Raw genomic sequence first — 25,875 nt, 5'->3', positions numbered from 1 at the left:
CAGGTAGGTGGGCTCATTTAAGGTATCTGTTTTTTTTTCTGGCAGTGTGAGTTTGATGTCTGGTTGAAGCAGTAGCTACCTGGCTGCAGTAGTTGGGTTTAAGGGGTGTTGTTGGCTCAGTCGGTGTGTTGCTGCGTTAATGGGGTTTAAGGGGTGTTGTTGACATATGTTGGCTCAGTCGGTGTGTGGCTGCAGTAGTTGGGTTTAAGGGGTGTTATTGACATGCTGGCTCAGTCGGTGTGTGGCTGCAGTAGTTGGGTTTAAGGGGTGTTGTTGACATATGCTGGCTCAGTCGGTGTGTGGCTGCTGTAGTGGGGTTTAAGGGGTGTTGTTGACATATGTTGGCTCAGTCGGTGTGTGGCTGCAGTAGTGGGGTTTAAGTGGTGTTGTTGACATGCTGGCTCAGTCGGTGTGTGGCTGCAGTAGTGGGGTTTAAGGGGTGTTGTTGACATGCTGTCTCAGTCGGTGTGTGGCTGCAGTAGTTGGGTTTAAGGGGTGTTGTTGACATGCTGGCTCAGTCGGTGTTTGGCTGCAGTAGTGGGGTTTAAGCGGAGTTGTTGACATGCTGGCTCAGTCGGTGTTTGGCAGTGAGGAATGCAGACCGTGTCTCCAGAGTGTCTCTACAGGTGAGAGCAGAGGCTGCCAGATCCATGGATCGTACAGTACGTAGGTGTACCGGCTCTGCTACTTTGCACTGTTGTCTGACTTCATGGTTACACTGATTAATGTTGCCTGGAGGGAGAGAAGAGAGGGGAGAAAGAGAGATAAGTGTTTATTTGTGTGTGCGCAAACGTTTATTTAACTTCACTGTTCTTGTCCAAACAGTGACTGTAGATCTGTGGCTCCTGTGTCCTCTGCTGTTTCTCTCTGTAGACCAATGATTGTTCCCCCTGTCCTGTCTATGCTGGACCAGGGCAGCCCTGTCTCTCCTCAGCCAGAGCCAGCTCAGCTCTCTCTTCTGACTCACTGCAGAGCTCCTGGGTGATTCATCCTGCTCAGCAGCCGGCAGCACCCTATTGGCATCTTTTCAAATAAACCTATAGCGGACCGGACAGGAGCCTTCGGTAAATCAAATTAAACACACAGAGCCAAGAGAGGTATCTCTCTCATGAGTCATTTGACAGAATGGAGGTTGGCACACTACAGGGTCATCGTGTATTAATGGTTTGTATCTGTGTTGTCAGGCCAGAGCTTTCATCATACTTTCTTCATACTAACCACTTCTCGTTCTCTCCCTCTCCCCTCTCTCTCTTTCTCACCTTTCTCTCTTTCTCTCTCTTTCTGCCATAAACACATTCTTTGTTGTCTTGTTGTCTGTGGAGGGTGAATTGAGTTTTGTTTTTCAGCTAGAGATTGTAATGAGACACAGTATTCCCCTAACGATCATTAGTCAGAATTAACAGTTTTGAATCCCAGGTGTTTTCTCCACATTCCAATGCGTGTAGGCCTAAATGTGCTCTGTATTCAGCATCACGCGAGCAGGGATACTCTGTTGCTGCCTCTATAGAATATTATTTACCTCAAGACCAAACATCTGCTGAAAAAAACTTAACCTTCTTCTGCCCAAATCAATGTTTACTCACTTAACCTTTCAGAGCTAGAGGCTGATAAATTGGGCTTGTCACCCTCACACGGGTCCTCTAGTTCAGCTCTCCTGGCAGTAAAGACTGACTCTCAGCTCTGTGGTTCTGATATATGTCTATAGTACACGTGTGTGGAAAGGAAAGGCTCATATCCTGACTGTCAGCGAGGCTGGTGTGAAAGCACAGTCTCACCTGAGCTGTGCATGTGATGTTTCTGTGTACCAGCTCAGTTTCTCCTGTCCTTTAGCTCTGCCTAGCATGACTTGTGAAAAAAGCAACTTCTTATTTCTGAGTGACAACTCAAGTTTGGAGGAAGTTCATTGGATTAGAATCACTGCTTATGTTTGATGACCAAATTCAGTTTGGGTTTTACAGTGGTAGCCACTTTAACTGTAAGCTCATTTAAAATCATCAACCAGTCTCTTATGATTCAATTCATTCACTGTACTCCACCCATACCTACACATCTCCATTTAAAGGAGCCAAACAGAGACACAGGAGTGAAATCCATCCCCCTCTCTCATATTCTCTCACAGATCCCTCAGTTCCTCCAACTGTGCATCCCCTGACTGGTCTGGTGTCATTCAGACTGCGGTTGAGGCTCACTACCCTTGGAATGACCAGTGTTTTATCCTCGTCTTATCGTGCAAGCTGGGAGAGCTGAGCCTGAGGGCTTCTAATGAGTAATTCACAGAGACCAGGACTGTGCAGGCAGTCAATAAGACACTAAGCCTTATGGAGCAAACACTGAGTGAACAAAAGATTTGGAACACCTTTCTAATAGTTGCACCCCACCCTTTTGCCCTCAGAACAGCCTCAATTCCTGGGGTCTTGGACTACAAGGTGTCAAGCGTTCCACAGGGATACTGGCCCATGTTGACTCCAATGCTTCCCAAAGTTGTCAAGTTTGCTGATGTACTTTGGGTGGTGGACCATTCTTGATACACATGAAAACACTTGAAAAACCCAGCAGCGTTGCAGTTCTTGACAAAAACCGCTGCGCCTGGCACCTACTACCATACCCCGTTCAAACTGGCACTTCATCTTTTGTCTTGACCATTCACCCTCTGAATGGCACACATACACAATCCATGTAAATCAAGACTTAAAAATCCTTCTTTATCCTGTCTCTTCCCATTCATCCACACCGATTTGAAGTGCATTTAATAAGTGACACCAATAAGGGAGCATAGCGTTCACCTGGATTCACCTTCTATGTCATGTAAAAGCAAGTGTTCTTAATGTTTGGTACTCAGTGTATATCACAGTGGCCAGGATAAGGCCAAGACACTGGAGAGATTGGCTCTCTGGTTGTAATACATGTCTCAGTAATGACTGTGATTCTTTCCCCTCATTCTGCAGGGCCTAATTGGGTTTGGAGTGTTGTGAGCTGTGTGTTGATGTTGATGTCTTGTGGGTGTGTGAATGTTGTGTATCCAGTGATTTTTTTTCTCTCAGCTAAATCTGGTGCAACGCATCACTTCCCATACTCTGAGATGTATGTTTTGTTGTACAGTGTCCCTGCCAAATAAATTAAAGAAAAATATTCTCGCTCCATTCCGAACAAGGGATTCTATCCCTATTGGCTTTCAAAAGGATGTTAGATGAGGTCCAGGAGATTTTGGTTCTGTATGGATTTAATGGACACAAAACAAAGTAAGCGTGTCGGGTCATTTGTCATTGAAAATGGTAGAGGAATCCATGTGTTCTACAGTACATACTCACTCTCTAGTACTCACTCTCTAGTAAATGATTTAGCACCATCTCAGACCGTATCAAAAGCAGCGACTGAAACATAAAAGTTGGTGCTGTATAATTCATTCATGACATACATTGCCTCTCCTTGCCCGTGGCTTGGGTCATGAGATAAAGTTCTCACATTCGTAAAAAGTCTCTGTTCCTTCCTTCCTGTCAGCTTGGAGGGGGTTTTATGAATATGGAGTGACAGTAGATGTGCTGACTTGCACTCTTCCAAGACTTGCTGGAAATGAAGTATGAATGGAATTTGTACACATGGGATGTCTGGTTCCACTGGAATGTGTTGCCGACATGAAAACATTTCTCAACACTCTCGTGACCTGAAGACAAGTTGGCTTAGCTTCTCATTTTCACAGAGAGCATAAGAACATTTAGTAAAAGCACAAATGAAAGACAGTATGACTGGTTAAATCTTCGTTGCCCATGAATATGTTTTTTCAAAAGGGCACATTGTTTCCATGTTTTACACAGTGACCTACAGTATAATGTGTCCACTGTTTCCATGTTTTACACAGTGACCTACAGTATAATGTGTCCACTGTTTCCATGTTTTACACAGTGACCTACAGTATAATGTGTCCACTGTTTCCATGTTTTACACAGTGACCTACAGTATAATGTGTCCACTGTTTCCATGTTTTACACAGTGACCTACAGTATAATGTGTCCACTGTTTCCATGTTTTACACAGTGACCTACAGTATAATGTGTCCACTGTTTCCATGTTTTACACAGTGACCTACAGTATAATGTGTCCACTGTTTCCATGTTTTACACAGTGACCTACAGTATAATGTGTCCACTGTTTCCATGTTTTACACAGTGACCTACAGTATAATGTGTCCACTGTTTCCATGTTTTACACAGTGACCTACAGTATAATGTGTCCACTGTTTCCATGTTTTACACAGTGACCTACAGTATAATGTGTCCACTGTTTCCATGTTTTACACAGTGACCTACAGTATAATGTGTCCACTGTTTCCATGTTTTACACAGTGACCTACAGTATAATGTGTCCACTGTTTCCATGTTTTACACAGTGACCTACAGTATAATGTGTCCACTGTTTCCATGTTTTACACAGTGACCTACAGTATAATGTGTCCACTGTTTCCATGTTTTACACAGTGACCTACAGTATAATGTGTCCACTGTTTCCATGTTTTACACAGTGACCTACAGTATAATGTGTCCACTGTTTCCATGTTTTACACAGTGACCTACAGTATAATGTGTCCACTGTTTCCATGTTTTACACAGTGACCTACAGTATAATGTGTCCACTGTTTCCATGTTTTACACAGTGACCTACAGTATAATGTGTCCACTGTTTCCATGTTTTACACAGTGACCTACAGTATAATGTGTCCACTGTTTCCATGTTTTACACAGTGACCTACAGTATAATGTGTCCACTGCCAGCTACAACAAACCCAAGGCTTTACAAATGGAGGTATTTCAGGACATGAATAATGGATCTCCTAATTTCCCCTTCATTTTTGAGATGCTTTCAAGCAAACCTTTTAATTCATATTTAAATACTAATGATCCGGGTCCCGTTGCAGTTGAAAAAAAGCTCAAACTTCCCAGGTTACCGTCACCAGTAAACTGATAGGCTGACAGTTTTCAGAGGTACATTCTGTGACAGGGGTTTGGACTTGTTGTTTTCCGCTCAGATTTGCAGAGTTTTGGAAAAGAGAGGAGGTTAGAAACCGATTAGGATTTCCTTCAGTTAACAAATGTTTGAGGGCCTGACGCTGCAGTTTCCCCGAAATCCACCACAATGCTTTTAGCGGACAAACTGTAGCTATCTGGCTGTCCAATAGAAGCCTGTCTTTAGGCCTATATTTTATGTTCATGCTACTCTTGTTTTTTTTTACAGTATCATTATATGAGGACCTACTGGACACACCTTTTAGGATCCCCACTCATAGATTAGAATCAGAATACTTCTGTGGCCTCACTGTTGTGTGAGCCTCTTTTAACAACGGTGTCTGACATCACTAGGAGAATCTAGAAGCTTGGCAAGTGAGGTTAATATTGTATGGAAGATAAAAAGAGCCCTTCCCCTTTTCCTCAAGGTGAGATCTACTGTACCTCTCAAATCACAGTGATACGGTGTTCCTTATCTCAGCCTTCCCACCATTTGCATGACATTCATTTCCTCCTGTTAAATCCATAGCTTAACTCTCCATCTGTAGCAGATCTCTTAGGTGATGATGTCACTCAGTGCTAATCACCTTCTCGGTTATTATCTCGACTAGCCCCGTGGCTGCTGTCACTCCCACAGCTGGCCTTAATCATTTAGTACAGAGCACTTTTGCCTAAAACAACTTTATGTGAAATGAATTATTGTACTACTGTCAACGGCCAAATGAGAAGGTCGTTAATGTGAAAAATCATCAGTCTTCTCCGTTTCAGAAGGAGCACAGAAAGTCATTCAGCACAGCTCTCATGGTCTCAACCTTTGCCTGTGTGTGAGTTTCAAACAGTCTGCAACTTCTGTGTGTGAGTTTCTTTCTCAAAATGAAGATGGTATAATTAAGCAACAAGGCCCGAGGAGGTGTGGTATATGGCCAATATACCACGGCTAAGGACTGTTCATAGGTGAGACACAATGCAGATGGCCTGGACACAGCCCTTAGCCGTGGTATATTGGCAATATACCATAAAGCTTGTCGGCGTACTTCCGGCGCCGACAGAGATGGCCGCCTCGCTTCGCGTTCCTAGGAAACTATGCAGTTTTTTGTTTTTTTACGTGTTATTTCTTACACTAGTACCCCAGGTCATCTTAGGTTTCTTTACATACACCCGAGAAGAACTACTGAATATAAGATCAGCGTCAACTCACCATCAGTACGACCAAGAATATGTTTTTCGCGATGCGGATCCTGAGTTCTGCCTTACAACCAGTGTAACCGAGTGGATCACATGCAGCGACCAAAAAAAAAAAAACGACTCAGAAAAAGAGGGAAACGAAGCGGTCTTCTGGTCAGACTCCGGAGACGGGCACATCGTGCACCACTCCCCAGCATTCTTCTTGCCAATGTCCAGTCTCTTGACAACAAGGTTGATGAAATCCGAGCAAGGGTAGCATTCCAGAGGGACATCAGAGACTGTAACGTTCTCTGCTTCACGGAAACATGGCTAACTGGAGAGACGCAATCCGAAGCGGTGCAGCCAGCGGGTTTCTCCACGCATCGCGCCGACAGAAACAAACATCTCTCTGGTAAGAAGACGGGCGGGGGCGTATGCCTTATGGCCAACGTGACATGGTGTGATGAAGGAAACATACAGGAACTCAAATCCTTCTGTTCACCTGATTTAGAATTCCTCACAATCAAATGTAGACCGCATTACCTACCAAGAGAATTCTCTTCGATTATAATCACAGCCGTATATATCCCCCCCAAGCAGACACATCGATGGCTCTGAACGAACTTTATTTAACTCTCTGCAAACTGGAAACGATTTATCCGGAGGCTGCATTCATTGTAGCTGGGGATTTTAACAAGGCTAATCTGAAAACAAGACTCCCTAAATTTTATCAGCATATTGATTGCGCAACCAGGGGTGGAAAGACCCTGGATCATTGTTACTCTAACTTCCGTGACGCATATAAGGCCCTGCCCCGCCCCCTTTCGGAAAAGCTGACCACGACTCCATTTTGTTGATCCCTGCCTACAGACAGAAACTAAAACAAGAAGCTCCCACGCTGAGGTCTGTCCAACGCTGGTCCGACCAAGCTGACTCCACACTCCAAGACTGCTTCCATCACGTGGACTGGGAGATGTTTCGTATTGCGTCAGACAACAACATTGACGAATACGCTGATACGGTGTGCGAGTTCATTAGAACGTGCGTTGAAGATGTCGTTCCCATAGCAACGATTAAAACATTCCCTAACCAGAAACCGTGGATTGATGGCAGCATTCGTGTGAAACTGAAGGCACGAACCACTGCTTTTAATCAGGGCAAGGTGTCTGGTAACATGACTGAATACAAACAGTGCAGCTATTCCCTCCGCAAGGCTATCAAACAAGCTAAGCGCCAGTACAGAGACAAAGTAGAATCTCAATTCAACGGCTCAGACACAAGAGGTATGTGGCAGGGTCTACAGTCAATCACGGACTACAGGAAGAAACCCAGCCCAGTCACGGACCAGGATGTCTTGCTCCCAGGCAGACTAAATAACTTTTTGCCCGCTTTGAGGACAATACAGTGCCACTGACACGGCCTGCAACGGAATCATGCGGTCTCTCCTTCACTGCAGCCGAAGTGAGTAAGACATTTAAACGTGTTAACCCTCGCAAGGCTGCAGGCCCAGACGGCATCCCCAGCCGCGCCCTCAGAGCATGCGCAGACCAGCTGGCCGGTGTGTTTACGGACATATTCAACCAATCCCTATACCAGTCTGCTGTTCCCACATGCTTCAAGAGGGCCACCATTGTTCCTGTTCCCAAGAAAGCTAAGGTAACTGAGCTAAACGACTACCGCCCGTAGCACTCACATCCGTCATCATGAAGTGCTTTGAGAGACTAGTCAAGGACCATATCACCTCCACCCTACCTGACACCCTTGACCCACTCCAATTTGCTTACCGCCCAAATAGGTCCACAGACGATGCAATCTCAACCACACTGCACACTGCCCTAACCCATCTGGACAAGAGGAATACCTATGTGAGAATGCTGTTCATCGACTACAGCTCGGCATTCAACACCATAGTACCCTCCAAGCTCGTCATCAAGCTCGAGACCCTGGGTCTCGACCCCGCCCTGTGCAACTGGGTACTGGACTTCCTGACGGGCCGCCCCCAGGTGGTGAGGGTAGGCAACAACATCTCCTCCCCGCTGATCCTCAACACTGGGGCCCCACAAGGGTGCGTTCTGAGCCCCCTCCTGTACTCCCTGTTCACCCACGACTGCGTGGCCATGCACGCCTCCAACTCAATCATCAAGTTTGCGGACGACACAACAGTGGTAGGCTTGATTACCAACAACGACGAGACGGCCTACAGGGAGGAGGTGAGGGCCCTCGGAGTGTGGTGTCAGGAAAATAACCTCACACTCAACGTCAACAAAACTAAGGAGATGATTGTGGACTTCAGGAAACAGCAGAGGGAACACCCCCCATCCACATCGATGGAACAGTAGTGGAGAGGGTAGCAAGTTTTAAGTTCCTCGGCATACACATCACAGACAAACTGAATTGGTCCACTCACACAGACAGCATCGTGAGGAAGGCGCAGCAGCGCCTCTTCAACCTCAGGAGGCTGAAGAAATTCGGCTTGTCACCAAAAGCACTCACAAACTTCTACAGATGCACAATCGAGAGCATCCTGGCGGGCTGTATGACCGCCTGGTATGGCAACTGCACCGCCCTCAACCGTAAGGCTCTCCAGAGGGTAGTGAGGTCTGCACAACGCATCACCGGGGGCAAACTACCTGCCCTCCAGGACACCTACACCACCCGATGCTACAGGAAGGCCATAAAGATCATCAAGGACATCAACCACCCGAGCCACTGCCTGTTCACCCCGCTGTCATCCAGAAGGCGAGGTCAGTACAGGTGCATCAAAGCTGGGACCGAGAGACTGAAAAACAGCTTCTATCTCAAGGCCATCAGACTGTTAAACAGCCACCACTAACATTGAGTGGCTACTGCCAACACACTGTCAATGACACTGACTCTACTCCAGCCACTTTAATCATGGGAATTGATGGGAAATGATGTAAATATATCACTAGCCACTTTAAACAATGCTACCTTATATAATGTTACTTACCTTACATTGTTCATCTCATATGCATACGTTGATACTGTACTCTATATCATCGACTGCATCCTTATGTAATACATGTATCACTAGCCACTTTAACTATGCCACTTGGTTTACATACTTATCTCATATATATACTGTACTCGATATCATCTACTGTATCTTGCCTATGCTGCTCTGTACCATCACTCATTCATATATCCTTATGTACATATTCTTTATCCCCTTACACTGTGTATAAGACAGTAGTTTTTTTTGGAATTGTTAGTTAGATTACTTGCTCGTTATTACTGCATTGTCGGAACTAGAAGCACAAGCATTTCGCTACACTCGCATTAACATCTGCTAACCATGTGTATGTGACAAATAAAATTTGATTTGATTTGATTTGATTTGCTATTATAAACTGGTTTCCAACGTAATTAGAGCAGTAAAAATACATGTTTTATCATACCCGTGGTATACGGTCTCATATAGCACAGCTGTCAGCCAATCAGCATTCAGGGCTCAAACCACCCAGTATATAATATATATTATTTGGCAATTTGACAGCTTGACACATCGCCTAGCCTCGCCACAGGGCAGACCTTGTTTTTTCTGTCCCTAATCAAAAATGTACGATGCGGCAGGCAGGCAGCAAGAGAAAGGCTTACTTTATGCCCCATGCCAACTCAAACAATGGGCAGCGCCAGTGCAGACGGCGGGGCAGGGAGGTGCTCCTCTTGGGCTCAATAGCACCAGTGTCTCTGGCCGCGGGGCTCGGATGCCACAGAGATACAGCGGGTACTACCAGGCCAGGACATACGAGGGCAAGGGAGCACACAGTAGGTAAGTAGATCTAGCAGACCTCCAGCAGAACCCCAGGGCTGAGAGAGCAGACTATAGAGAGAGGGAGAACAGGACACGACACAAAGGGAACGTCTTGTCTGGAGAAGTGATTAGCTGGATGTGGTTGGGGAGGTGAGTGAGGGAGGGGGTTAGGCGGATGACAGAGAGTGGGGAGGAGGGATGAAGAGGATTTGTTGTTGAGGTGTTGTTTTGACCCTTTCACCCCACTGCCCCCCTTAGTTCTTTCTCTGCTTCTCCCTCTCTTTCTCGCTTACTCTATTCAACCTCCTTGTAATACTTATGTCGTACGTACATCCTTACAAAAATAATTGTGTCTTTTTCACAGAAAGTTTGTCTGATCTCTGATACAACTGACCAATAATGCAAACTAATTCAACTGGCAACAGATGCTATTGTGAGCCGTACAGTCAATTTGTTAAATCAACACCATCATTAGATTACACTTTGCTCTTGTGTGTCTGATTTGATTTAATAGACAGATGTACTTGTCAATCGCCCAAAACAAACAGGCCAGTTATTATATTAAGAGCATTTCACTCACAACAGCTTACGTCTGGAATATAGATGATCAGGTTTCAAACTATTTTTGTAACCGTCAGAAGCAGACAGTTTTTACCCACCAATGTATCAAAGCCTTTGAAAATCAATTTTGGAGCCAGAGAAAGGAAAGAGAGGCGAGGGAGGCGTCTTTTACAACGTTTGGCCTCCGCTTTACAGACTGGAAGTCTGACTGATGATGGATTGGTCACCATGGTGTCGTTAGACCAGCAAGTAGATGTCAGCACAGAGCTGTTGTTTGGTTCAAAGGGCTCCACAGTGTTTGGCTGCGGAAGGGAAGTCGAGAAGTTTTCTGTTTTTTTCCTGGAGAAATGTGTTTGAAATTTACAGCAAATGTTGGTTCCTTGTGATGCTGTTTTTTTACATCACCTTTTGTTGTTGTGAGATGCAGTAATGCAACTGACTACTTGTCACAACCTGACCTTAGAGAGCCTGTTTATTTCTCTATTTGGTTAGGTCAGGGTGTGATTTGGGTGGGCATTCTAGTTTTCTATTTCTTTGTTGGCCGGGTATGGTTCCCAATCAGGGGGATCTGTCTATCGTTGTCTCTGATTGGGAATCATACTTAGGCAGCCTGTTTTCCACCTGAGTTTGTGGGATGTTGTTTTTGCTGTATAGCCCTGCAGAACATTACGTTGCTTTATATTTTGTTGTTTTGTCGGTGTTTCAGTATTAAATATCATGAACACTTTCCCATATTCATTCATTCAACGACGGACGTAACAGAACTTCTATTTTCCAGTCCCAGAAAATATGATGAGACTTGTTTGGCCTGCATGTTTGGTATTTTATGTTTTGATTAAATTCAACATAAATAAACATCATGCATTCTGTGAATCATAAGCGGTCATATCAATTGTCCACCTCAACATGACATGGACAGATATGCCCTGTAAAAGCAGGTCAGTCTCTTTTTCCATCCCTTGAATCGTTCAATAACTGTCTCACCTCTTGACCCCATTTTCCCTCCTACTCACTCCATGGTCACGGAGATGGCTGACCTCATTGTCTTATGACATCGTGGTCATAGCTCAGCTCTCCCTCAGGGTCGCTATGTGTGACTGTTTATAGAGACAACAGAGATGACTCCAATGTCAGTTCTGGCCAGCAGATGGCCCTATCAATCTGGAGGGTAGAGGCACACTGCAGGACCTGTGTGTCTATCTATGGGACAGCTGTGTCATGCACTCTGTGTCACTAGCCCTTAACCACAGATCTGAGATCAGATTACTACACCCCAATCCTTATTTAGCCTGTTTCAGTGGTCGGAGGCAAAGCCATGACATGCACTCCAGCTGCCATCTTGTGTATTTATATTCTCAGTGGCCACTCACAGTTGGTAATCTGAGCACAGTGCTGTATGTCATGGCCGATCATGAGGGATACTCTAACTGGAAAGGAAAGGGGAAGGTAATACTAGTATTGTGTCATATATCCTTGTTTTGCCCTCCAAGTAGGCCCATTGCAGTGTAATATCATCACTGAGCATTAGAGAAAGCCAATATTCTACTAGTCATTTTGTTGCAAAATGTGGCATTACCAGAAGATTGTAATCTGTCATTGTAATGTACAGAACAACAGCACCACAGTCTACAGTGGGAGGTATTGTACCACAGTACCAGTTCTCTGTGGGTAGAGGCAGTGGTGTGTTGTTCATTTCTCTGACAGTGTGTTTACCATAGTGTAGTGTGTCACCTCTGATCTCACATGGCTCTGTTTTCAGCATGGCAGCACTATGTTGTAGTGTGGTTTTGTTCAGGGGTGGGGCATAGAGAGAACACAGAGAAATATGGTAAAGAAGACTGGAGGGTAAACATTTATGCACAGACAAACAAAGCTCCACTTTACACGGCTGCATTTTATTCGCAATAACACAGGAAAAATACGGTCTCTTTTTTTCTCTTTATGTTACTAACAAAATGGTTGCAGTAAAAATAGAACTCATGTACAAACGCACAGGCCTAGGATTGCATGGTAGACTTGACTTATTTTGAATTGTGTCGCCTTTCCATTCTTGTCCATTTAACTCTACTATCTGCTCATTACAGTGAATGTAGTGAGCAGCACAGTAGAGGTTGGGAGATCATCAATAGAGAGAGCTCGGCGTAGCAGCCCTCTCTGCATAATTGGTTGTGTGCAAAATAAGAATAACCTTAGTGCTGCTGGCGGCCAATTAAACAAATTATTTGCCTTCTTAATTGATGCAATCAAACTGCTATTTTGCTGCAGCGAGAAACAGGAGGAGGAGAAGCAGCCCGTCTATTTAGCTTACTGTCACATACAATATATTGTTCCTATTCTTTGGTACCGTACAACATGACTGCCACGCTTCCCTATTCTAAATAAAGAGTTCAGGCATTACTAATGGATGTAGAGACACGTTTTTAAGACAGGCCCTTCAGACATCACTAGCTGGTGTCTGATGATTTTTGATGGTTCCCTGAAGATCCAGAGGTAACACATCTGTTCTGGCATCGCTGCCAGCCAGGATGGGATTTGATGAGAAACGCTGCATATCCTTTCATTACTGTCAGTCCAACCTATTTATACATCTGCTTCCAGCTCCCGATTAGACACAGGAATCCTTTATTTCCCAGAAAAATGTGTTTGTTTCTTACTTTGAACGAGTTCCTAACAATTCACTCCAAATATCCCGGGCCCCTACTTCTGTTAAAACGCTGCCGTATCAAACAATGACATCACCAAGCTAATTGCTTCCAGACCGGGCAGATAGTCTGATTTTTATCATTTTTTCTGGTGCTGTGCTCACTGGCTTTGGCTTGGCCTCCCAAGAACGCAGATATGAGAAATGGTGCAAGACATAATGTAGACAGAGTAGTGCAGCACAACTCTTTTGTATACAATACAATCTCTGTGAGTGGGTCTCCAGGAAACTAGCTATCGCTTCAATGGAAAAACACTGGAGGTCTCAGGAATCTGCAGCACTGTAGCTAGGTGCAGTTTTCCATTTTCATTTATATTTTCTAACATTTTCTGAATGTAAGGCATTCATAACTCAGTATTATTCGTGAAGTGCTAGACTGAAATATGGAAATGGTCTGTGAAGCTACTAACCTTTCAGACAAAATATGCCATAAAGTGGTGATGTCCCAGACCCGCTATTCTTGCCAAGGCCAGGAGAGGGTGATGGACTGGGAGCTGTAATTCAGTCAGGCCATGTGCAGTGAGCTGGGGAGACGAGGGGTTTTTATGAGCACAGACAGGGCCCCCTGTTGGAATTCCCAACCATGACATCATTCCCATGGAGAGAGCTGTGCAGACGCTTGGAGAGGGGCAGAGGGGATATAGAAGGTTTCCCGACATATACACATGGAGCAGGAGGTAGACACAGAGGGTTTGCTCAGTGTTTAAAGTCTATACACATTTGTCCACTTTCCTTGTACTCAGTTTTAACAGTGCTTGGTTGTGTTCAGCAGTTTATTCAGTGAGATAGTTGACATTGCTGTGGGGAAGAACACACTTGTATCATCAACACATTTTTTTTGAAAAGGTAGTTTTGATGCAGATCATTAATATAAACTAGAAATAATAGAGGTTATAGGTATCAATCCTTGTCAAACACCATGATCTCGGGGGGGGTACTCCTTTTGAAATTGCATTTTGCATTCTTCATTTTTAGATAGTGCTGTCATTCTTTGAACTGTGTGACGTAGAAGTCCGTCACTGGCCGCGGGCAGCATTTGGTTCTTTAACGCACGCACACATTCATCACTCCTCCATGCTCCGTTATAAGTTAACAATGTGGGTCGACACACAAATTAACTTCTGTCTAGTACATACATTTCACACTTGTCAGTGTTCATTTGTAGTATAAGTAAGACGCATTATACTTATCTATGTTGTGGATGAGCGCGTTTTGTTTGTTTGTTTGTTCTGTTCGTCTCTATCTCTGTAGCTTCCGGGTATGCTGGATAAGGACCCGACCAAAGGGAATCGGGCTGACTTTGTAGTGCCTGTCCCAAATGGCTCATTAATGTAAATGGGTATATTAAAAGACACCGTCAGTAGTGATGTCATTTTGTAAATGTTATGTGGTGATATTGTTTAAAAAAACATGTTGCAATGTATATACTTTAGTATGTTTAGTTAAATGGAAAATGTAGGTTTGACTAGGTAATTGCTTAATTATTTTGTGTTAATTGTTCTGAGGGGAGGGACTAGCCCTACAAAAGGAGCCTCTCTTTCAGTTCATCGAGAGGCATTTTGGATTGAGCTGTGGATGGTGTAGCGTCGTCGTCGTCGTCGTCGTCGTCGTCGTCGTTTTTTCAAAAATCTGGCTCATAAGGTATATGTTTGATGAGCAGTACTGTTGTTTTTGTTCCGGAATCACTATGTAAATAAACACCCTGAAGCACAGAATAACTTTTGCGTCTCCGCCATCAGGTTCTCCAGTATAGCCTTCTGGCCTACTCTACATGATAGAGATCAGGTTCTCCAGTATAGCCTTCTGGCCTACTCTACATGATAGAGGTCAGGTTCTCCAGTATAGCCTTCTGGCCTACTCTACATGATAGAGATCAGGTTCTCCAGTATAGCCTTCTGGGCTACTCTACGTGATAGAGATCAGGTTCTCCAGTATAGCCTTCTGGCCTGCTCTACGTGATAGAGGTCAGGTTCTCCAGTATAGCCTTCTGGCCTACTCTACATGATAGAGATCAGGTTCTCCAGTATAGCCTTCTGGCCTACTCTACGTGATAGAGATCAGGTTCTCCAGTATAGCCTTCTGGCCTACTCTACATGATAGAGATCAGGTTCTCCAGTATAGCCTTCTGGCCTACTCTACATGATAGAGGTCAGGTTCTCCAGTATAGCCTTCTGGCCTACTCTACATGATAGAGGTCAGGTTCTCCAGTATAGCCTTCTGGCCTGCTCTACGTGATAGAGGTTAGGTTTTCCAGTATAGCCTTCTGGCCTGCTCTACGTGATAGAGGTCAGGTTCTCCAGTATAGCCTTCTGGCCTGCTCTACGTGATAGAGGTCAGGTTCTCCAGTATAGCCTTCTGGCCTGCTCTATGTGATAGAGGTCAGATTCTCCAGTATAGCCTTCTGGCCTGCTCTACGTGACAAACTGCTTATCAATGTTTTCAATTGAGGTCCTACATAAATGGTTCCAATAATGTTGAACTTGAGCCACACTGAGCCAGTCCTGATCTTATACAGATATTACCAAAAGTTCCGCTTGCTTGAGGCCGTATGCTTGTCCTTGCATATTAAACTCACTCCCCAAAAGTGTTAATCAACCATATGAAATCAAGTGATATTCTCCAGACCCGTAATCATTCCTAACAAATCTAAGTGGCTCTGATAATGTAGCTGTCCATCTCACCACTGGACCACCAGACCGTAATGAAATCCTCCCCTCATATCAATTCACATCTCCCTTCCAAACGAATGTCAGCATGGATTGTGTTTATTTATTTAGTATCTCTTGTGATGAAAGTATTGACTGCTGCTGCAGCCCGAGGGGCTTTGATAATATTCTGGACTCATTTCAAAATACCGGCGAACGCTTAGATGCTCTCGCCTTGAGTTTACCAACACGTCTGAATTACAACATAATGAGCCTGTAAAATAGATTGAAAGCCGTTTAAGAAGTTGTGGGTTTTTGATACCGATTTTCTTCTTGGCGTTTTGTTTACTGTCGGGTCGTAACTAAACAGGGCTTCTAAACAATGGAAAGACTGCGTGACAGGTCATTCCTGTCGATCGAGTTGGTGTCTGCTGCTGTACAATGTGTTGTCAGCTGTAGGCCTTCAGCAGCACTACGGGTCTGGGTCTCTGCTCCGTCTGAAATCGCTCCTTAGTCAGTCTGCCCTCCTCCTCCTGCAGCAGCACAGCCATCTGCTGTCTCTATAACCATTATGTTCCCCACCCGCCACTCAGCTAGGCTCACAGACACACATGGTAAAAAAATGCACATTTTTTTCCTTGTGAGCTTCCTTCTATTTCTCTTTCTCTGTGTCTCTCTGACTCCCTCCCTCTTTCTTTTTCTCTCTCAATCTTCTGTTTGAAGTCCCAGATGAAAAGGGGCCAAAGGAAGCAATAATTCTCTCCCCGGGGAAGCCCAGGGTTCAGGCTTGTAATTAGAGGAAATCACCACCTTCCTCCTGAGACAAGCACGTCAGTGATTGGTGTCCCCAGTAAACCCGACTCATCTGGGAACCATTTTCCCCATATTTCTGGTGCCTGTTGTCATTATCCCCCCAAAATACCCCTGACTGGGGGGCAGTTTGGCCTTGTTCCCCCCATACCCCAATCCCCTCTCTTACTGGGTTAATTGTTCTCGGGCCCTGTCCTGTCAACCTTAAGGAGCCTAGAGAGCACAGCACCATCGCAGGCAAGGGTATCTACTGGAGCTCATGCCTGACTGACACACTCAGTCCATTATGGTGCAATGGGAGACATTCTATGTGCTGCTTCATTATCTTCCATCCATGACAGAGCTTGAAAGAGCTGAATACAGACACTACAGAGAATGTGGGAGGGACATCTTGAAATGGGAAAGTGAAAAGAATAGGTGATGAGAGAGGAATAGAGAAACTAAGAGACTATACCGACACAGAAAGGCAGGGGGACTGTACAGTAGCTCTTATATCCTTTGGGATTGCATTAGAGATATGGAGGGAGGGAGAGGAGGAGCCTCTAAATTCATACTAAGAAAGACCTTTCTCTCTTCCTATTTTTCCTCATTGTTTATATGCAAACATTCAGTGCTGGACCCTGAAAGACTATATTAATAGAGGTGCTTCTACCTCTCTCTCTCATTCCCCCTCTTGCTCTCCTCTCTCGCTCTCCCCCTCTCTCTCCCCCTCTCTCTCTCTCTCTCCCCCTCTCACTCTCTCTCTGTGTGCCCTTCGTGGCTCGCTTCCTCTCCCTCCATCCCTTCCTCTCATGTTTTTTTCCCCTCCCTCAGATAGCATGACTTTATTTTATCTTTTTTGTTCGGTCATTTGTATTCCCCCCTCAGCGTTCTACTAGAGGAATTCCATCCCCTTTCCTCTCCCTAGCTACAGAACACACACCCCCTTCCCTGCTCCCGCCTCCATCCATACTGCTAACAGTCCAGCGTCTCCACCCACCAGCCCCCACTTCCACCTCACACACACTCCTGCCAGCCTGAAGAGCTGAGGACAGACAGACAGAGAGAGGGGGGGGGAAGGAAAGAGTGAGTGAAAGATTCCTCCATTCGTCTGTCAGTGGCTATACTGACTGCCTCTGCCACCTAGCAATCACTGCTAGCCCGCCTGCCTGCCATACATCCATAGGGAACTGCCTTGAGAAGGCAAAGCAATGGGAGTGTACTGTATGCTGCTAATGCAGTGCTATACCTAGAGGGCTAGGCGATGGCACTGTGTCCCATCTGAGAGGGATCCATAGGCAGTAACAGGGAGAGATGGCTGGTAATGCTTGGAGCACCTCGTCTTGTGACTGCTAGCTAGCATGTGGTGTTTGCACTGTAACTCAGAGAAGACCCAGTCCTTACTGGAGCTGGAGCTGGACAGCTGGTAAGGCAGGGTGGTATAGTGTGAGTGAGTGAGTGAGTGAGTGAGTGAGTGAGTGAGTGAGTGCGTGCGTGCATATATTTTCTCCTGATCTGTTTGTCATCGGGTGAGGTTAGACAAGGCTAGTATGGCAAGTGATCAGGCACAATGTTTCTTGAACAGAAATGTGTTTTTGTGTGTGTGTGTCTGCGTGCTTTTGTTTGTGCAACACAATCTCTGTACGCATGCTTTGATATGTGTCTCACGTTCTTAACATAGTGCTTTTCTAGTGACGTGCATAGCATATCTACATTACATGAGCCAGGGTAGATGACAGTAGTTATCTTACGGTTGTGATATTAGGTTCACGATAATGAATTCTGTGCTCCAACTTAATGGAATTGCATAGGTGTGAGGTGTGCCATTTCGATATCACCTCTTCTTTTATCAAAATAGGCGATTTTCACTTGGCCTCTTTGCATAACTGAATAGATTGTTTGCAGCTTTACAGAATGTGATACATCAATACTGCTATAGTATAGTGTCAGTCTAATTGACATGTACAGGGCCTTCAGAAAGTATTCATACAAATGTTATTACAGCCTGCATTTAAAATTGATTACATGTAAGTTTTTTTTCTCACCCATCTACACACAATACCCCATAATGACAAAGTGAAAGCAAGTTTTTAGAAATGTTTGAAAATTTATTGAAATACAGAAATATCTAATTCAAGTATTCACACCCTTGAGTCAATACTTTGTAGAAGCACATTTGGCAGCGATTACAGGTGTGAGTCTTTCTGGGTAAGTCTCTTAAGAGTTTTCCACACCTGGTTGTGCAACATTTGCCCATTTTATTATTTTCAGAATTCTTCAAGCTCTGTCAAATTGGTTGTTGATCATTGCTAGACAACTATTTTCAGGTCTTGACATAGATTTTCAAGTAGTTTCAAGTCAAATCTGTAACTAGACCACTCAGGAACATTCACTGTCTTCTTGGTAAGCAACTTCAGTGTAGATTTGGCCTTGTGTTTTAGGTTATTGTCCTGCTGAAAGGTGAATTCATCTCCCATTGTCTGGTGGGAAGTAGACTGAATCAGGTTTTCCTCTAGGATTTTGCCTGTGCTTAGCTTCATTCTGTTTTTTTTATCCTGAAAAATTCCCCAGTCCAAAACGGTTACAAGCATACCCATAACTATTATGCATGAAAATATGGAGAATGGTACTCAGTAATGTGTTTTATTGGATTTGCCCCAAACCTGTATTCAGGACCAAAAGCTAATTGCTTTGCCACACTTTCTGCATTATTACTTTCGTGCCTTGTTGCATACAGGATACATGTTTTGGAGTATTTTTATTCTTTACAGGCTTCCTTCTTTTCACTCTGTCAATTCGGTTAGTATTGTGGAGTAACTACAATGTTGTTGATCCGTTTTCAATTTTCTCCTATCACAGCCATCTAACTGTTTTAAAGTCACCATTGGCCTCGTGAAATTCCTGAGCAGTTTCCTTCCTCTTCGGCAACTGAGTTAGGAAGGACGCCTGTATCTTTATAGTGACTGGGTGTATTGATACACCATCCAAAGTGTAATAATAACTTCACCCTGCTCAAAGGGATATTTGTCTACAAATAGGTGACCTTCTTTGAGAGGCACTGGAAAACTTCCCTGGTCTTTGTGGTTGAATCTGTGTTTGAAATTCACTGCTCGACTGAGTGACCTTACAGATAATTCTATGTGTGGGGTACAGAAGTGAGGTATCCATTCAAAACCATGTAAAACACAATTATTGCACACAGAGTGAGTCCTTGCAACTTATTAAGCACATTTTTACTCCTGAACTTAAGGCTTGCCATAACAAAGTGGTTGAATAGTTATTGACTTGAGACATTTCCTCTTTTCCTTTTGAATTAATTAGTAAAAATGTTAAAAACATATATGCACTTTGACATTATGGTGTATTGTGTGTAGGCCAGTGGCAAAACATCTCCATTTAATCCATTTTAAATTCAGGCTGTAACACAATGTATGTGTGCTGTATTTCTGCCTATTGTCATGAGTTGAAGGGCATTCCTGTGGAGTCACTGGCTGTGACTGACTGATGGGGCTGTTCTCTTATGTCTGGATCGTCAAGGGCAGGTGTGGAGTGTGGTGCTGCAGCTAATTGAATTATTAATTACTGAGAGAATGACTGTCTGGTTGTTAGCATCGCTAGACACATGACAACTGGCAGGCTCAGGTTCAGACAGCAGGCGTCCAGCACCAGGTCTGACTGGGCCTGTACGTTGGTGGGGTGAGGACTGTACTGTAGCAGCCTATATTGGGAGTGCTCTGTGGATGACGGCCATATTGAGTGAGTGGTCTGTTGATGATGCACCACCACCAAGCCATCTCTTTCAAAAGAGACCATTCTTTACTGCATCCGTCCTGTGCTCATGAATACCTTTGAGGCTCTTAGTTTAATATAGAATTTATATTTTTTGAATAATACAATTTAAGTTAAATAAAAAATCAACACCTATAAGAGTTTTTAATCAGTAAATCAATCATGATGCGGAATGACTCATTCACTTACAATGGGAAGTAAAGCATAGAGAAGGAAAATAAGGAATCGAGGCAGTCAGACAGTGAGTCACGTGGGCCAGGCTTGCTATATAAAGCAGGCAGACAGGCATTGAGGCATTCAGTTACTGTTCGATTGAACTTTAGAATGAGTGAAACAAGTGACCTAAGCGACTTTGAGCGAGGTATGATCGTCGGTGCCAGGCGCGCTGGATCCAGTATCTCAGAAACGGGCGACCTCCTGGGCTTTTCACGCACGACAGTGTCGAGGGTTCACTGATAATGGTGCGACAAATAGAAAACCAGTCAGCGGCAGTCCTGTGTGCGAAAACAGCTCGTTGATTAGAAGTCGAAGGAGAATGGCAAGAATTGTGCAAGCTACCAGGCGGGCCACAAACAGGTAAATAACTGGTGTGCAGAATGGCACGGTTATTGTCACGGATGGGCTATTGCAGCAGATGACAACACTGGGTTCCACTCCTATCAGCAATATACATGAAGAAGCAGCTCCAGTGGGCACGCGATCATCAACCCTGGACAATGGAGGAGTGGAAAAACATTGCCTGGTCCAACGAATCCCGGTTCCTGTTGTGTTATGCTAATGGCAGAGTTAGGATTTGGCGTAAGCGGCATGAGTCCATGGCCCCATCCTGCATGGTGTCAACGGTACAGACTGCTGGCGGTGGTGTACAACTGCGTGATGCAACAGAATTGTGGTGCGTATCAATGGTGCTGCAGGCAGATGAGGAGAAAGTTTGCACCAGAGACTGCGTGGTCACTGGAATTAAGGAAAAAAGCTCACCTGACACCATTCCTAGAGCTGTGGCATTAGAGCCCATAACCCCCACCCGTCACCCTAACCCTCACACCACAAACAGTGTGCCCTCTCCAGTAGAGTAGACCACCAGCACATGTTCTCCGAACACAACAAAAACAGATGTTTTCTCTCTCCACTGCCAGCCAGCCAGTAAATACAAAAGCAAAAACTGGTCCTGGGACTGGTGTTCTGTCTAGACAGTCATTCCTCATTCATTAGACGGTGTGCCAACGCTCCTGCTAGCTCGGCCACTGAAACTAAAGTAGGAGACAGTTAAAATTAAGAAGTCAGAATTAAAGTAGTAAAAATCACGACTATGATGAGGCTGATGTCAACTACATAACGTCTACTGGAAACTCTCCTAGCGATCCCGTCAGTTAACTTGGCCGGCTCAGCTAGCCAGTTCCCAGCTGTACTACACTGTAAATTCCAATCTGCTTCTGTGTACTAGCTCTCATTATTGAACCTGAAAGGAGAAATGTATCTCAATTAGGCTTGTGGTATCTTTTAATGATTTTTGTAATCTATCACAAGACATCTAATGGCCCTTTTGGGTACTTTAGGTGATCATAGGTGTCTAATTATTTCCTACCCTCTGTGTGGCCTTATCACATGTGAAATGTATTTCTGTCTGTAATAAAGCCCTTTTGTGGGGAAAAACTCATTCTGATTGGCTGGGCCTGGGCCTGACTGCCAAGTGGGTTGGCCTATGCCCTCCCATGTCTGCAGCCCTGCCCAGTCATGTGAAATCTATAGATTAGGGCCGAAGGAATATATTTCAATTGACTGATTTCCTTTTATGAACTGTACCTCAGTAAAATCTTTGAAATTGTTGCATGTTGCATTTATATTTTTGTTCAGTGTATATATATCTGAATACATTTTTTTAAGTTCAAGTATAAATTACCGAAGTTACGATAGATTGACATATATTTTCTGTTAATTACCAAAATTACTGAAGATTCCGGTAGCTTTGGTAAACTACCAGTACATTTGCGACCCTAATTTGAATGTTGTTTATAGCCATGTTGCTGTGTGGTCTGTTGAGCTTTGACCTCCGAAACGTTTTTACACATCTGCGTCTTTGTGGACCACAGTTTGTGTTTGTATTTATGAGCTCTCTGAGTCACTGGCTGGCAGTGGAGAGAGAAAACATCTGTTTTTGTTGTGTTTGGAGAACATGTGCTGGTGGTCTACTCTACTGGAGAGGGGACACTGTTTGTGGTGTGAGGGTTAGGGTGACGGGTGGGGGTTATGGGCTCTAATGCCACAGCATGACTTATGGTGTCTGGTGAGCTTTTTTCCTTAATTCCAGTGAAGTACAAAAGGCTAAACGAGGAAAGGAAGGACATTCTGTTATACACCAAGCTCAACATAGTCTTGACAAAGAGGAGCAAAAAATACAATAAAATAAATAAAACCAATACTGAGCTATATTGTTTAAAACAAATTGAATTATATTATTTTATGATAATACAATTGCACAGAGAAAGACATTTTATTTACAAAGTAATTATAGTAAATCTCAAGATAATGTTGAAAATTCTTGCCCCCCCTGTTTTGGATACTCTAGCACCCTCCCGTTGCGAGGACAACGACACTGAACCTTTTGTCTACAATGTTTTATGAGATTGGAGAGCACATTAGGTAGATCTTAGACCATTCCTCCATACAGAATCTTTCCAGATCCGCTCTTATGATCTGCCCTCCTCAATTCAACCCACAGGTTTTCAATGCGGTTCAATTTTCAGAGAGAGAGATTTTGTGGTCAATTAACCATTTCTTTGTGGATTTTGATTAGTGCTTGGGGTTATTGTCGTGCTGGAAGATCTACTTGTGGCCTAGTGACAGCCTCCTGGCAGAGGCAAACAGGTTTTTGGCTAAAATCTCCTGGTACTTGGCAAAGTTCACGATCTCGTTGACATGGGCCCCAGGACCAGTGAAAGAAAAATAGCCCCATAACATCAAAGATCTACTACCATATTTTACCGTACTGTAGGTATGAGGTACTTTTCTGAATATGCTTCCGTTTTTCAATGCCAAACCCACCACTGATGTGCGTGGCAAAATAGCATTATTTTCATGTCATTTGGATTTGAGTCTGGATTTGGCTCCCTCCCCAACCCTTCAGAATGCATACGCATTCGGACACAATCGGATCGTCTGATTGGTACCAGAAACCGAGGGGTTGGGCCAGAGCCAGAGTACCTGTGGGGAAAGATGTTTTGAGAATTCGTCATTGGCTTTGATACTCTGATTAGTTAGAGATGATCCAATCACTGTTGACTTTGTTTTGTACAACTCCCAAACATCACCACAAAGGACTTCAATGATGGACTTCAATGATGGCAGATTCAGACTGAAGTATGTAGTGATGATAGCGATCGATAGAGCAGTGGAAGAATTCAGTAGGTCGTCAGGAAACTGGAACTCCTTCAGCCTGCACGTCATTAGCAGTCCACTATTCCCAGAACCCCAGTGGATGTGACTCCTCTTTTCCGGGAAGGCGTGAATTTTGCTCCCTCTGGACTGTGTGATGGAATAAGCTGAGGCCTTTGCGTGTTTATCAGTATATGCAGAGAAAAAGGGAGGAAGGAGAGAGAGGGACAACCCACCGCTGGCTCCCCAGCTGAAAATCACTACCAGCTGAAATGACACCCTCCTCCAGTCCTTCCAGATCCAGACCAGGAGGAAAGCTTGGGATCGTAGACCACCATTCCTGCTTTTAGTTTGCTAATATAATAAAAGTCAAACTTGATTTAAAGTAATGTGGAAGGCAATATGAATCTCTCATTTGGGAGATGATTCTGTATCACTTGATGAATTGCCTTTCCACTGGTTTAAGCTTTCTTTTATGGTGGTTTGTTAATCCCCATCTTATCTGACCACTGGTGGAAAAAGTACCCACTTGTCATACTTGAGTAAAAGTATAGATACCTTAATAGAACGTTAGTCAAGTAAAAGTGAAAGTCACCCAGTAAAAAGTCTGAAACTCTTTGGTTCTAAATAGGTTTAAGAATCAAAAGTAAATGTAATTGCTCAAATATAATTTAGTATCAAAAGTAAAAGTATAAATCACTTCAAATTCCTTATATTAAGTAAAGCAGACAGCACCATTGAATTATATATATATTTTTTACAGATAACAAGGGGCACACTCCAACACTGACATAATTTACAAGTGATGCATTTGTGTTGAGTGAGTCCGCCAGATCAGAGGCAGTAGGGATGACCAGGGATGTCCTCTTGAAGTGAATGAATTGGACAATTTTCCTGTCCTGCTAAACATTCAACATGTAATGAATACTTTTCGGTGTCAGGAAAATGCATGGAGTAAAAAGTGCAGTATTTTCTTTAGGAATGTAGTGAAGTAAAAGTTGCCAAAAATATGATGTGTAAAGTACAAATACCCCAAAAAACTACTTAAGTAGTACTTATTTTTAGTAAAGTATTTTTACTAAAGTACTTCCACCACTGTATCGTGTTGGCTGATAAGGACACAGTGGAGTTTTTGTCATAACTCAAATAACCAAGTGTAGTCTGTAGATGTGTTGTTATTAAAACCTCTCTCCTGGAGTTACAGTTGAAGTCGGAAGTTTACATACATCTTAGCCAAATGTATTTAAACTCAGTTTTTCACAATTCCTGACATTTAATCCTAGTAGAAATTCCCTGTCTTAGGTCAGTTAAGATCACCACTTTATTTTATGAATGTGAAATGTCAGAATAATAGTAGAGAGAGTGATTTATTTCAGCTTTTATTTCTTTCATCCAATTCCCAGTGGGTCAGAAGTGTACATACACTCAATTAGTATGTGGTAGCATTGCCTTTAAATTCTTTAACTTGGGTCAAATGTTTCGGGTAGCCTTCCACAAGTTCCCCACAATAAGTTGGGTGAATTTTGGCCCATTCCTCCTGACAGAGCTGGTGTAACTGAGTCAGGTTTGTTGGCCTCCTTGCTTCCACACACTTTTTCAGTTCTGCCCACAAATGTTCTATAGGATTGAGGTCAGGGCTTTGTGATGGCCACTCCAATACCTTGACTTTGTTGTCCTTAAGCCATTTTGCCACAACTTTGGAAGTATGCCTGGTGGTCATTGTACATTTGGAAGACCCATTTGCGACCAAGCTTTAATATCTTTGATATCTTGAGATGTTGCTTCAATATATCCACATAATTTTCCATCCTCCTGATGCGTTCTTCGGCTTGCAAGCCTCCCCCTTTTTCCTCCAAACATAACGATGGTCATTATGGCCGAACAGTTCTATTTTTGTTTCATCAGACAAGAGGACATTTCTCCAAAAAATACGATCTTTGTCCCCATGTACAGTTGCAAACCGTATTCTGGCTTTTTTATGGCGGTTTTGGAGCAGTGGCTTATTCCTTGCTGAGCGGCCTTTCAGGTTATGTCGACATAGGACTTGTTTTACTGTGGACATAGATACTTTTGTACCCGTTT

General features: G+C 43.8%; 1 protein-coding gene and 1 long non-coding RNA gene across 8 annotated transcripts in view; one reads left to right on the top strand and one right to left on the bottom strand.

The window, feature by feature from the left end:
* LOC112222218 (IQ motif and SEC7 domain-containing protein 1-like) overlaps window positions 1–25,875 on the top strand; it is a 234,861-nt gene that overhangs the window by 159,908 nt on the left and 49,078 nt on the right. Inside the window, exon 1 of one of the 7 annotated variants that reach the window (XM_042303998.1) lies at window positions 17,653–18,058. The exons of the other annotated variants lie outside the window; for them this stretch is intronic. Within the exon in view, the coding sequence (XP_042159932.1) occupies window positions 17,994–18,058 (65 nt within the window). The 5' untranslated portion in view covers window positions 17,653–17,993. Of the gene's footprint in view, window positions 1–17,652; window positions 18,059–25,875 lie in introns of those variants that run through there. 7 annotated transcript variants of the gene reach the window in all.
* LOC112222220 lies at window positions 7–14,451 on the bottom strand. The gene is made up of 2 exons (XR_002949125.2): window positions 13,609–14,451; window positions 7–732 (listed from the first exon to the last, which is right to left on the bottom strand). It is a non-coding gene; the product is annotated as an uncharacterized LOC112222220 (long non-coding RNA).

This window comes from Oncorhynchus tshawytscha, linkage group LG22, assembly GCF_018296145.1.
Source record: "Oncorhynchus tshawytscha isolate Ot180627B linkage group LG22, Otsh_v2.0, whole genome shotgun sequence".
Lineage (NCBI taxonomy): Eukaryota > Metazoa > Chordata > Actinopteri > Salmoniformes > Salmonidae > Oncorhynchus > Oncorhynchus tshawytscha.
Note: the sequence above shows the minus strand (reverse complement) of the source record. Positions and strands in the feature narration are given on the sequence as shown.